The sequence below is a fragment of the Cinclus cinclus genome, chromosome Z (genome assembly GCF_963662255.1).
Source record: "Cinclus cinclus chromosome Z, bCinCin1.1, whole genome shotgun sequence".
Lineage (NCBI taxonomy): Eukaryota > Metazoa > Chordata > Aves > Passeriformes > Cinclidae > Cinclus > Cinclus cinclus.
This window is the reverse complement of record NC_085084.1, coordinates 64518126-64532438: the sequence shown is the minus strand read 5'-3', so window position 1 is coordinate 64532438 and position 14313 is coordinate 64518126. Positions and strand designations below refer to the sequence as shown.

The window sequence follows — 14313 nt, the reverse complement described above, 5'->3', positions numbered from 1 at the left end:
CACTCGCAGAGCGCCCGTCGCAGCTCAGTGAGGTCACACTATGGCGTCCCCCGAGCACGAGCGCAAGCGAAAGCTGCCGGAGGTGGAGACGGGCGGAGGGGATCTAGTGGCAGCGGACGAGGAGGATGAGCGCTGGGTCGGACCGCTCCCGGGGGAGGCCGCGCAGGCGAAGAAGAGGAGAGGTAAGCGGAGGAGCGGAGCTCTGTCCCGATTGGGGTCGGAGCGGTGGGATGGCCTCTAGGCCCCGCCGGGCGGAAGCAGCTACGTAGTGAGGGATCTGTCGGGAGTCCGGGTCCTGAAGGTGTCTCGTATGTAAAATGAGCATAATGGGGGAAAAACCTTCAGGTGCGGAATTACAGGGCGAGGGTGCCAGGTGCTGATAAAGTTGTGGCCGTTTAGCCTGGAGAAGAGGTTACGTGGAGACCTCATAGCAACTTTCCAGTATCTAAAGGGATTTATAAGGAAGCCGGGTTCGGACTCTTCGTCAGGAACTGTAGTAGTGATAGCACCAAGAGTTATTAAAAAAAAAGGGGGAATTCACGTTAGGTGTAAGAAAAAATTCTTTACTGTGAGGTACTAGCGCAGGTTGCCCCAGTGATTTTTTTAGATGCTCCAACCCTGGCAGCGTTCAAAGCCAGGCTGAATAAGGCTTTGGACAACTTGATCAAGTAGGAGGGGGCTTGGGACTAAATGGTGTTTAAGACTTATTCTAGCCCCTTAATACTCCCTATTCTAAGACTTCTGTTTCCTCTGGAGGACACTTGCACGGTAAGAGCCGTGCTGTGCAGGCTGAAGCTGTACTGTTTACAGATATGGGGGTTAACCCATCTTTCAGACCACTGCCTTAAGATGTAGCATCCTGAGAAGCCTCTAGGCTGTATTTTGGCACGTGGTATTGATGTGTGCTGCAGCTCCCAGCTCTCTGGGTATTACTTTAAATTTTTGTTAAGGAAGCAATATTCAGCAGCTGTAAACATGCAAGTTCAGTGAAAAGTACTGTTGCACAGGTGTTAACAAGTAGGATCTAAAAATCAGAAACAAAACTCAAAATCAGATTATTTTAGGTCAGCCAATTAAACAATGAAATAGGTGGATACCAACACTTAGAATTTAGACTACGCACTACATGTGTGGGACCACAGATCTCGTAGAAACAACAGGGGTACATGTGGTTTTAGAATTAAATGAGGTTCAGTTGACCTTCTGTTTTCTGGTGGTAACTTAAAAGCTGTTAATTGACTTTGGATTTTTTTGAAAGAGTAAGAAAGTTACTGTAGCAGTTGTTTTAAAAGGGAAGAGCAATATGAGTTAAAGCAGCATTGGAGTGTCCTTAGGCCATGGAAAATGTGTAAGTCTGAGTGCAATGCTGGAGCTAAAAGCACTTCAATTACATTTGCATAAAATCGTGCATATTTTTGACTGAAATATGAGAAGCAATACAAGGATAAGTAAAAGAGAACAAAATATAGATGTAACTTAATAGAAAAAAGAATCCAAATTTTTCTTTTTCTTCTGTCTAGTTCTTGAATTCGAACATGTTTATCTTGAAAATCTACCATCGGCTTCAATGTATGAAAGGAGTTACATGCACAGGGATGTTATTACACACGTAGCATGTACAAAGTAAGTATTTTTGTTTTCCATTGTATTCTTTGTCTGGGGTGTGTTTTTGTGTATGCTAACAAGTCTTCATTGTACAAGTTTTATAATCGAAAGTTAGTGTCCTGAGGTGGTTTTTAAAGGTTAGTGGGCTTTTAAAAGTAACCAAGTGGCTTACCTGGAAGCAAGATATAAGGTTTTTGTTTTTTTTTTTTTAATAAGCTAAAGGAAGGTCTTAAAATCCTTGTTAAAATATTCAGGAAATACAGGAATAAGATTGACTTACTCCCTCTGAAGAAATACCATTCACCAGAATTACAAAGATCACACACACACATAGTAACTACTGTGAAACCAGATATAAAAGAGGATTTATGTTTACTTATTCAAAAAAGGGTAGTGTTACATGTTTCTTCAGTTTCGGCTATATATTTTCATAGATTAATCCAGAATACACTAAAATACCTGTTTTGTTTTTCCAGGAGTTAATAGTACCCATTCAGTCAAACTGTCACAGTAATTAATTGAGATTTCAGTCTCTGCACAGTGTTAATTCTAGCGCAGATTACTGACCAGTGGGAAGGTGCATAATGTGTGCATTTGTTTTCTTGTGTTTATTTTTCTTTTGTAATTGTAGGACAGATTTTATCATAACAGCCAGTCATGATGGCCACGTAAAATTCTGGAAGAAAATAGAAGAAGGGATTGAGTTCGTTAAACACTTCCGGAGTCACTTGGGTGAGAAGTTGCTCTTTCTTATCTAAACGACCTCAGTAGTTGCTCTTTGTTGTTTGAAGGGAGAGTGCAAAATGAGTGAGAGATTCTGGAGAGAAGTTGCTCTTTCTTATCTAAACGACCTTACTAGTTGCTCTTTGTTGTTTGAAGAGAGGGTGCAAATGGAGAGATTCTGGGGTTCTTTTAGTGCAGTCAGAGATTAAAGGATATCTTCCGATCTTCCTTTTATTCCTCTATGCTGTTACATTTTGCTCCCAAGCTCTAGCAGAGATAGGATGAAAATGAAACGTGGGACTCTGCTTGCACAGATCCCCTACAGCCCTTGCATTGCCTTGTGCCCTGCACGTGGGGAGAATATCTGGTACATAAGTGAACAAGAAACACAAAAGTGTTCACAAAATCCAGAGAAGTTTAAAAATATGTTGCTTTAAATAAAGGTACTTTAGTCTTCTTTTTTGCCTTGTAGTTTGGAAAAAAAACCAAAACAGTTATTTTCATTTGAAGTTACTGTAACTGTAAATTCTGCATTATTGTTGTAATTATCAAATTAATTGCAATTAGGAGAAACTTTAACCCAATTTTCTGAGCTAATAAGTACACAAAGCTTTTCAGTATTATGCTAAGCATTAAATAGGCTGGACATCAGATGAGGTTCTCAGTGATATTAAAAATTATATGCCTGAAGGAAAAAAAATCCAGTTTTATTACAAAATATCTTTCTTACTGTAACATTCTGCATATAAAAGTATGGTTTCTTTTTAGAGATACAAGAAATACTAAAGTCTAGTTTTGATCTTAAATATCAGCTTCTTATTATATATAGAAGCCAAATGTGATAACAAAACCTACCATGTGAAAAATCTGCATTTTGAGAATTTTATGGAAAGCTCAATTGCAGAGTAGTTTTGAGTATTGTGAGTGTAATAGTCTGTGGAGTTCTGCTGCTTTTACCCTGTTGAGAGATGCAAACTGAGGATAATGTTCTAATGTTTGTAATATTCTCAATGTTCTAAAATCATTAGAATATTTCAAACGGAACTCAGTGCCATTATAAAATTTTGCTGTTTTTGGTTAATTGTTCATTGTCACGTACCCGAGTCTAAACACTGATAGGGTATGAAGTGTTGTTTTGTCAATTTTCTTTTTTTAAATAAATATTTTATTGAAGGCAGTAGAGTTTTAAATTGAAAAGGTGACAAAAAAGTTGTGGAACAGGTTTAAGCCTCTGTGTGTTTTCCCTATGTAATACTGAAATGAAGGCTGTCCTTTCCATTTGTTAACAGTATCTCAACTTAATTCACAGGTGTTATTGAGAGTATTGCTGTTAGTTCAGAGGGAGCATTATTCTGTTCAGTTGGAGATGACAAAGCAATGAAGGTGTTTGATGTAGTCAACTTTGACATGATCAACATGCTGAAACTTGGGTAAGTTACTTAGTTATTGGAAGTTTTTGTTTGATATTATCAATGACGGTTGTTTTGCTAAGAGATAAGTCAATAATTTGGGGTTCTTGACTTCTTCCCCTCCCTCCATGCCTCAGTCTGATGAAGCTGAGTAAATTACATAGTCTGAAATGAATCTAATGGCTGGAAACTGCCTGATGGAGTAGAAAAAACTACTACTGCAGGAGTAGAAAAGTGGAGTAGGAAAGGAGCTTCCTTGGTGTTAAATATTACGCAAAAAGATGTGGGGTTCCTTGAAGTATTTAGCTCTGCATAACTTCTTTCTGTTGTTTGGCACTGAATTTAAAAATTGCAGTCTATTAGTAGTTCCATTAGAGAAAGGGATTTGGCCTGTGTGTATTACCTTGTTGTCATAGGGATACAATTTCCTTCATCCACTAGAAGCAATATTGTTATCTTTGGTCTTTTAGCATTTTTGTAGTTACACAGTATGTAGCTAAAGGATCTAGGAGAAACAGGAGTAGTTGTTACTGGAATTATAACAGTTCTGGAGAAGAAACTCCCACACTATGAATGCTGCATCAAGAACAGTAGAAATGCTGATTTCTCCACAAGCCTTTTAGAACTGTAAGGCGTGTTCTTCGTAGGCTATGATGTATTGGTTAATTTTGAAACTGAACAGAAATGCAAAGTCAGGGATAAAAGCTTTTACATAGGAACGTCAATAAAAGCATATGTTATCTGCTTTGTTTGTTATAGTTTGAGTATCATCCTCCAGATAATGTACTTAATGTATAGGAATTTATTCTCCCTTATTCTGGAAAAATTCCAGTTAGGCTTAATCTTTTTTGTTTTGCTGTTATTTTTGACATAGCAGCCCTATACTGTTACTACATAATTGGTAAAATGATAGAAAAATAAAATAATATTCCAAAAAGCACCCCTGATCTTCAGAGCTTTCCAGTTCTAACTAATCTGTACAACTGTGGCTCTGTGCAAATACCCATGCTTCATGCTTTCACCTGTGATTTGGAGAAGATTGGCTATTTCTACAGAGACTTCATATTTATTTATTTATTTGATTCTGTTCTTTCTAATAAACCTGAGATTAAGTGTTTTTCTGTTTACTGACAGACATTGAAAATCCAAATTATTGGTGTCTGTCATAATGTCAAAATATCATAAATCCATCAGCTTCTGTTACTTTGATTTGCAAAAGGATACTAAACATGAGTTTCCTTTAGAGAATTTATCATTTTTTTGGATGTTTGCCATTTCATTTGAGTTCTGGTTTTCAGAATCTTTGTTTACAGTCTTTAAAATAGGCGTAATTTATATTATAGACTATATGTGTGACTTGTCTTATTTATATATTATGCTTTTGCAAGTAGCAAATCAGTTTCCTTCATAAATGCACTTAGAACCCTTATTTATTATAGGAGGATTGTCTTAATTTTGTTTGTATAACTTCTTGGAGGTTTTGTGGGTTTTTTTTTGTTTGTTTGTGTTTTTTTTGTTGTTGTTGGTTTTTTTGGTTTTTTTTGAGTATTATTTACTAATGCCACTTGGGCTTTTTATCTGGATTTCTGTCCAAATTCCTCCTTTTTACTCACTTTCTACTTTGACTATCAGAGCCTCTTTACGAAACAATATGGAAGGAACAGAAATTGATTGGCTTCCATTGCATGGTATTTCTTGGTAAAGCTTTTCTATAATATGCTGAATATTATCAAGATACTTATGTTTATATAAGATATGTGGTATGTTGATATGTTTATATACATATATGTATATAAATTAGTAAATAAAGTTTAAAATTTGCTTATGATGTTTGATTTCAAGCTTACAGCATAACTTGACTCTTCCTTAATTAAAACTTTTTTTTTTTTTACTCTTTATTGCAGCTACCATCCTGGCCAATGTGAATGGGTATATTGCCCTGGAGATGCCATATCTTCTGTTGCAACATCTGAGAAAAGCACAGGAAAAATATTCATATATGATGGACGAGGAAATAACCAGCCACTTCATGTTTTTGATAAACTCCATATGTCCCCACTTACTCAGATACGCCTGAACCCTGTCTACAAAGTAGTTGTGTCTTCTGACAAGTCCGGAATGATTGAGTACTGGACTGGTACTCCTCATGAATATAAATTTCCCAAGAATGTGAACTGGGAGTATAAAACGGATACTGATCTATATGAATTTGCTAAATGCAAGGCTTACCCGTCCAGTATAAGTTTTTCACCTGATGGCAAGAAAATGGCTACTCTTGGGTCTGATAGAAAAGTTAGAATTTTTCGTTTTCTGACGGGAAAGCTCATGAGAGTCTTCGATGAATCGCTAAGTGTGAGTTCCGTCTTGTTTCTTCTTCTTTGAAATGTTCTCTACTTACTTAAATTCATTTGCCAGCATGTTCACCTAAGGTATCATTTATTTCTAAAGGCAAATTTCCTTCCTTCCTTGCAAAAAAAGGCCTTCTCTATTCTCTTGTTTTTCTCTTAGATTGCTTTGCTCCAAAATGAATTTTATTTATTTATATGAAGTTTATTTTACCTACATGGTGAAACAGAGTTGTTGATTTTAAATTGTGTTTTCATGCTGCTGGATTACATTTAACTAGAAAGCAGTTGTGGGAGATTGTGGAAAATGCCCATTGAAAGTAACATCAGGGTAATGAATTAAATTTGTTATCTTCTAAGGAATTTGATAGACAACTGCACACTTTCCCGTGCTTAAGCCTAGTCCTACAACATGCTTGTTGTATCATTAAAATAGAGTATTACTTGTATTTGCTTAAATCCTTCAGTTAAGTTTGAGTGGGGTAATCTCACTTGAATTCAGTTTATTCTAATCATGTGAATCAGTGTTTTAGTGGATAAAAAGCTTGAAGTATGTTAATACGTAGTGCTTGATGGGTTTTTTTTGTAGATGTTTACTGAACTTCAGCAGATGAGACAACAACTGCCTGACATGGAGTTTGGCCGACGTATGGCAGTTGAGCGTGAGCTGGAGAAAGTGGATGCAGTAAGATTGATTAATATAATTTTTGATGAAACTGGACATTTCGTTCTCTATGGAACAATGTTGGGCATTAAGGTCATAAATGTAGAGACTAACAGGTAAGCTCCAGTGACACACAGAGATAATTTTCTGTTTTATTTTAATAAATATTTTAATTTTTTTCTTAAGTCAAATTTAGGGCATATTTAAAACTTCATATGACTGTGGGGATGTCCAGTCTTTTTGTATTGTTATTTGAGAGCCTTACATTACAGTGTAGAGAAAATAACTCCCATCTTTTGTAAAGAGTCACTGTTGATTAGAGCTTAGACAAATGAGGAGGGAACATGGCAAGCACTTGTGTATTAAAAAATGTGTAATTAATGAATCTCTCTGGCTAACTGGATGGGATAATGTAGAGTAAAGGTGGGTCATTTAGTTGGGATTTTATTGCATAAGGGCACTGATTGGTATATTAAGGTAGCAGGTTTAAATAGAGAAACAATAAAAACTGTTAGTAAATAAATATTTTGAGAGGATTTTGAAATTTTGCTCAGAATCTAATAGTCAGAAAGGGGACATTCTCTGACTGTGAGCAGCTGAACATTACACCCCTTTACATCTTGTACTTCAGGTGTATTCGTATCTTGGGAAAACAAGAGAACATCAGAATGATGCAACTGGCTTTGTTTCAAGGAGTAGCAAAGAAACATCGTGCGGCGATCACTATAGAGATGAAGGCTTCTGAAAATCCTGTTCTCCAGAATATTCAGGCAGATCCAACAGTAATATGCACAGCTTTTAAAAAAAACAGGTTTTACATGGTGTGTGTGGTTTCTATTTAAATTGCTCCATTCTCGGATTGATTTCTCTACATTATTTTTTGTTTTTCTCTTTGCACTATTCTAGTGCATTTTGTAGTTGCAAATGCAGCTTTTACAAAGGGGTCCCTTTATATTGCAAGTATATTTAGAATTTTTATCTTTACCTGTCTATAAATTAACCAGAAACAGCTGTAATATTTTCATAAATTTTTATTCCCCAAAGAGATTATATCCTTTTGTCCTTGTTGAAAAAAAGCTTAAGTAAGAACATTAAAAAAAACCAAACATATTTTATAAAGAAACAATAACTATATGCATAACAAAGAAAATAGAAAATATTTCAGACCAGAATGAGGACTTTGTAACACTAAGGATATTATAGGCAACCAAGAAAGGAGTTGTCTTCTTGTTCACAGTTAGGTTTTTGGGTGTGATGGAACCAAAGAGACAAACAATTTCAGAGTGGTTAGTAGCTGATTTGACAGGTCTGAGCCATAGAGGTTAGAGATTGGTCTGTCTATTATGCCTTATATTTCCTGGGTTTCTGTAGTTTAGTTTCGTATTAATGCAGTATTGGAATAAGAGGATTTATTTTTAACTTTGTAGCACAACTGCAAAGCACAACTAATACTTTTGGCATAAAATCTGCCAATTTAGTGCAGCAGAACAGCCTTATATTCTCTACCTCATTTTAAAGAAAATATGCTAAACTGGTGCAGACTCCTGTTGTAAAGGGGAAAATTTAGAGATAACAGATTATTAGAAGTTACTTGGATTTGTATGTAGTTTTACTGAAATTTGTGACTGTGGAAATTCTGGCAACACAGTACAGCAATGTAAGAATAGACTGTCGGTGAATTGTCTTTGTACATTTCAAATTGAATTGGGTGTTCAGCAGGTTGAATAATATTGGGTTGGGTGCAGAGCACTGTGTATTTTAAGAGAGAAAAAGGAAAAAGCCATTAACCTTCTGTTCTTTTGTGCTTCAGTTTACTAAACGTGAGCCAGAAGACACGAAGAGTGCAGATTCTGACAGAGATGTATTTAATGAGAAACCTTCTAAAGAAGAGGTCATGGCAGCCACTCAGGCAGAAGGTCCCAAAAGAGTGTCAGACAGTGCCATCATCCACACAAGCATGGGAGATATTCATATCAAGCTCTTTCCTGTTGAGTATGTACTTGTTGTTTTTTATTGTTTTGGTTCTGTTGCTTTCTTCTGTCCTTTGTGGTTGCAGTATCCAAGACTTACTTCATGCTAGAAATAATTATTTTCTTTCCCTTTTTCTACTGTCTTTGTTTCCTGACAGTTTCTTAATACACCAAGGTAGGAATGTGACTCTTAACACACAAAAATAAAGTAGGGTATAAATAGGTCTAAATAACAGTCTGGGGCACAAGAGTTTTTGAAATTGTATTTGGATTTATTTAGTTACTGGTTCAGGGAGGATATTACTTTCTTAACTTTTGTTCTTGGACATGATACTCTTAAGAATGATGATTTTGGCAGCAGGTCTGTGCAAGCCAGAAGAATAGTAGCTGCTACTTCCAAATGTGTCCAGAGTATTACACCTTGTTATTGCAGCTCCTTTAAAACCAATATAACATTTATACCAACATATAATACTAGTCTTGTGTATATCCAAAACCAGGCATAGAATTGAAAAGTTTTATGCGTGACAATTGCTAAAATCACTATGTCATCCTCTCTCCTTTGTAATGCAAAAATTGAAAATATTCTGTTATTTAACTGGAAATTTATATAATATATTGCTATACATAGAAACCTAAATTAGGTAGATGTACTCCATGCTTCTCCAAAAATAAATTCATGTTTGGTCATAAGCCCAGGTAAGGCAACCTCAGTTCTACTCTCTAGGGCTACCAGATTTTTGCTGCAGCATTCACTAGTGTTTCCTTGCTTCAGGCTCTAGTTTTTGGAATTCATGATATAGTATATAGATTGCAGTAATGGTACAGCTCTTGTCAGTGAGTGATAGGCCAAGCTACATTAATTATTTATTTATTTTTTAATTATCATACTGAAGTGTCATATCTGTATGCATAGTATTGCAGGGTGCTTCATTGCAATGTTCTATATGCAGTTTTAAATACAGTATTACTAGGGTTGGTTACTGTTAGGTTTGTCCTTTCTTTCTGTAGTTTTTTTTTGTCCCAGCTGACCTTTAATTTAAAATTTCTTTAGTGTAATTAAAACTTTAAAGAAGAGCATATAGGATATGCTCTGTACACCCTTGAATTCTTCGGTCATTTTGTTGTGAAATAAAGTTGTGAATGACTGTTTACTGCTCAGCAAGAACTGGTACTATAGTCTGTTCCATTAGTTATGCCATCAGTGCTCTTTTTCACAAGATAGCTGAGTGTGTCACTAAAACCCAAGCTAACTCAAGCTTTTCACAGTTAGAGTAACTCTACAGCTGTGGACTCAACTTGGCCTTTTTCTCCTTACTGGGAAAATATGGCTGTAAACCTGCCAGTGTAGATCTTCTCTGGTTGCTAATAATTTTTATAATAGCTGAAGAGCTGTCATAAAAAAATCACTTTGGTAGTAACTCTCACAAGTAAAAAATCAAATCACAAAGGTGAAGTGGTTTGCCCTTTTTATTCCAGCAACAATAAGATTCCATTTGTTCACCAAACAATGTTGGTGGTGAATAGTTTCAAAGAACAGCTAACTCTACTGACTGCAAGTTCTGTAGTAATAAACATTTTAATTTTACATTTTTACTTCTTGCATGCAACATTCAACACCTTTGCATGTAAATCTTCAAAGAAGTGTAGAGGAAAAAGAGTGAACAACTTTCTGCTAATGTTGCAAACGTAGTTTATCAACAATATGAGTAGTGGAGATAGAAAGCTGGGCAACCTATAGTCAGTGGTGACTTGAACTAGGCCTTGAGGAGACAGATTTGGTTTCTGGCTCTCACGGTTTAACCCCAGCCAGCAACTAAGCCACCCCCAGAACCACTCGCTCACATTCCCCTTGGTGGAATGGGAGAGCACTGGGAGAATATGAGTAAGAATACTTTCAAGCTGAGGTACAGACAGTTTAATATGGAAAGCAAAAGGCATGTACCCAAGCAAAGCAAAACAAGAAACATGGACAGGAAGATGTTCTGAGTATCTCCAAGGAGAGAGGGCTCCATCACATGGAGTGGGTATTTGGGAAGGCAAATTACCATTACTCTGCATGTCCCATGTCCCCTGCTTTTCCCCTCAGCTTTTATGTGCCGAGTATGTGCGGTGGAGCATCCCCGTGCATGCTGGATTTAGCTGTCTTAGCTAGGCCCCTCCTCAACTCCTTCTACAGCCGCAGCCTCCTCACTGGTGGGGTGGGATGAGGAGAAGAAAAGGCCTCGGCAGTTGCATAAGCCCTGTTCAGCAACAGCTAAGCATCCCTGTGCTACCAACATATTTGCTGCCTTTCTGTGTAATCATGCAGCTTTGTACTTCTCAAGCTTTTGTTTTCAGCTCAGGGTTTGAGGTGGTAGAGAACTGTTTTTTCCTTACTTTGTAAAATCCCTTCCTACAGAGTGCTGAAACACTGCACAGCACAATAGGGTCTTCTACCTAGCTGAAATCTTTATGGCCTTGTCACTAGACAAATATGTAGCCTAAGTTTTCTGTTACTTGATTTTAGGTGTCCCAAAACAGTGGAAAACTTCTGTGTGCACAGCAGGAATGGTTACTACAACGGACACATAATTCATCGCATCATCAAGGTAACTTGCAACATGTTAATTTTTTGTTAATTTACATCATGTACTCTGGTGGTCAGTCCTCTGTTAACACTTCCATTTCCCTTTTGCACACAAGAGTGGCTTTAGAGTTCCTTGTAAATTCTGAACAACTCTGATGTTCTAAACAGCTTTAGGACTTACTAAAGTTGTAGTTGTTCTGCAACTGATAAGATAGCAGAAAACTGAAAATTGAAAGATGAGTTCAGCTATTCTGCCTGAATTAAAACTTTGCTTCATGTCAGAAGGCCTTTCTTGTAAGGCTTCTTATTTCTGTTGCACCAGAATCAAGCGATAGAGACCAAAGAATTTGCAAAAGGTAGATAGTTGGGTTTCTGTCCTTCACTAGCAGGAAAAGTGAGTAACCTTGCTTTTTCACAAGTACTTGAGAGATAGTTAAAAAGCTTTTAAGGCTTTCTCCCTTACAACATTTTAACACATTTTGTTGAAAGATTTGAAATAAGTTTGAAAAAATGTCACCTAGAAGATAACACTTCTGGTTATGTATTCTATGCAGTAATGTGATAACATATAATTTCTGTGCAGGGTTTCATGATTCAGACTGGTGACCCAACTGGTACAGGAATGGGAGGTGAAAGTATCTGGGGAGGAGAATTTGAAGACGAGTTTCATTCAACTTTACGACATGACAGACCATACACACTCAGCATGGCTAATGCAGGACCAAATACCAATGGATCCCAATTTTTTATAACAGTAGTCCCAACTGTAAGTAATACTAAAAGCTCAATTTAAGGTGTGAGAGGCTACTTAAGATAGTAAAAAATCAACTATTTTCTCATGGAAAAAGGAATGCACTAGTATTTGCTTTACAAATAAATTATGCACACAATGTGTAGTGTGTAGGCTTCACTGAAGTTGTCCCTTAGAGATAGAAATACTTTCCATTAGAAGAAGGCCACTTGTGATCAAGAGGCCTTTCACCTTTAAATGGAGGGAGGGTGGTATAAAATTCCTAGGCATGTTTGCAATTATCTATTACTAGAGTATCTTAAGTTAATAGTAGTGGTTTAAACTTGATGGAAACCTAGGCATTGCTTAGATTGTTTGGGGTTTGGATATGGTGCCAGAATGTCTCTAATACTGCCTAATATCAGCTATACAAAGAATCCAGTGTTCAGGTTTAAAATTTCATTTAATCTGAGTATAAGTTCAGAGCCAACAATAGAAATTTTGGTATGTGCATCTAAGACATAAAAAACAAGTCCTTAAAAGTAACAATTACAAAAACTGCATTCTTATAGCACTTTAAACCAATTTAAAAAAAGCTACCTACCATAGCTCTGGGGTTGATAAAGTTGTATGAGGGTCTATATTCAAATTTGGCATATGAGTATTGAATTGGGTAGTATTCTGTACCAACACTTAATATTTTCACAGAGGAATTTTAAATAGAGAGACTGGAACAGTATTTCTATGAATTGAGAACACACTTAACCTGTATAGTGCTACTGCACTGGTAGAACATGACCTCAGTAGGACTTCAAGAAAGCAATTAAAAAGATAAGTTCAAACACATATGAATATGCTTTAGGTGCATTCTAGGATTTACTTGCATGCTAATATTTACAGGGTGTTAGGTTCCATAGTCTGAACACACAAAATGTATCCATATGTACTTAGTGTCTTTTTGGTTTGGTACCTAACCTACGTGCTGATTTTTTTTTTTTTATTTTAATATGCTTTTTTTTTTTTTTTTTTCCTCCTGTGCTCTTAAACAGCCATGGCTTGACAACAAGCACAGTGTGTTTGGACGGGTGACTAAAGGAATGGAAGTCGTTCAGAGAATCTCAAATGTCAAAGTCAATCCCAAAACTGACAAACCCTATGAGGATATCAGCATCATTAATATAACAGTGAAGTAAGGCAGGCATTGAAGTATCCAGCTTAAACAGAAAAAGACTGTGTGTGTGGGACCCAGAAAAGGACCCAGGAAGAACAGACATTTTTTTATAGTTGCTAGATATAGCAAATACCAGGACAGAGCAATCACTAGTTCTACTATTTTTAATGTACCTAAAGTACATTATTTACATTAAAGTACATTATTTAATGTACCTAAAGCCCTAATTCTGTATTTCTGGTAACTTTGTATTTTAAAGTAAAAACATCTGCATGTTTCTTAGAAAGTCTGCTGTCTTTCTTGCATCTCTTCTCTGCAAAATTAAAAATAAGAACTCCCATCATGTCCCATGATAATGTTTGTAAATTCTGCATGTTTATTTACATGTTTCATACTTAATTAATCTGTTTCACAGTACTAAAATCTTTGACAAAGGAAAAGGTCAGAAATACTAAATTGAGTGAACTTCTCAATCCTTTTTATGTGTATCAAAAATTAGATTAAGTTATGGTACTGTTCGCTATGAAAAGCAAACAATGTAATATACCTCTATTCTTTAAAAATAATTGTGTATATACACGTTTTCTCTGTCCAGGAGCAACGATCAGTTCTTAAAAGGCCAGTGTATAAAGTCCTTTGCAATTTGTTTGGTCTTTCCAGTGATTTTGTTTTCAGTGTTTGGCTTTCTCTTTGTTTTAGCTTAGTGAGTTTTTTTTTTTTCTGGTTTCATTTTAGCCAAAGTCCTACAAACATTACTGCTTATACTGCAATACTTAATTTATTTTAAACTGTGATAATTATCTGAACAAATCTTTGCATCGGCTGTTTCTGATGGAGTTATAGAAAAAATCAAAGCATCATTAAGGCTGAAAAAACCTGGTAAGCTCAGTAAGTTAAGCATTAACCCAGCAACACCACCATCTTTACCATTAAACCATGGTCCCAGGTTTATCTGTGTTTTTTTTAGTGCTTCCAGGATGGTGACTCCACCACTTCTCTGGGCACTGTTCCAATACCTGACCCCCTGTCTGTCAGTGATGAAATTTTTCCTAATATCCAACGGTGATCTGAGGCCATTTTCTTTTGACCTGTCATTTGTTAGCTGGGAGAAAAGACTAACCCCCACC

At 36.3% G+C, this 14313-nt stretch overlaps 1 protein-coding gene across 1 annotated transcript; it reads left to right on the top strand.

Moving 5' to 3' along the window:
* Window positions 1-40: 40 nt before the first annotated feature.
* Window positions 41-13832, top strand: PPWD1 (peptidylprolyl isomerase domain and WD repeat containing 1). The gene is made up of 11 exons (XM_062512745.1): window positions 41-182; window positions 1521-1623; window positions 2237-2337; window positions 3638-3758; window positions 5642-6089; window positions 6672-6862; window positions 7378-7567; window positions 8557-8738; window positions 11226-11307; window positions 11869-12051; window positions 13065-13832. The coding sequence occupies exons 1-11, from the start codon at window positions 41-43 to the stop codon at window positions 13206-13208; spliced, it is 1887 nt and encodes a 628-aa protein (XP_062368729.1). The 3' UTR covers window positions 13209-13832.
* The last annotated feature ends 481 nt before the right edge of the window (window positions 13833-14313 follow it).

Bases quoted from the DNA above. Each gene is read 5' to 3' on its own strand.
- PPWD1 (XM_062512745.1), top strand. From the start codon at position 41: ATGGCGTCCCCCGAGCACGAGCGCAAGCGAAAGCTGCCGGAGGTGGAG. The intron at 3,759-5,641 runs GTAAGTTACTTA...TCTTTATTGCAG, and splicing joins ATCAACATGCTGAAACTTGG to CTACCATCCTGGCCAATGTG. The intron at 12,052-13,064 runs GTAAGTAATACT...GCTCTTAAACAG, and splicing joins TTATAACAGTAGTCCCAACT to CCATGGCTTGACAACAAGCA.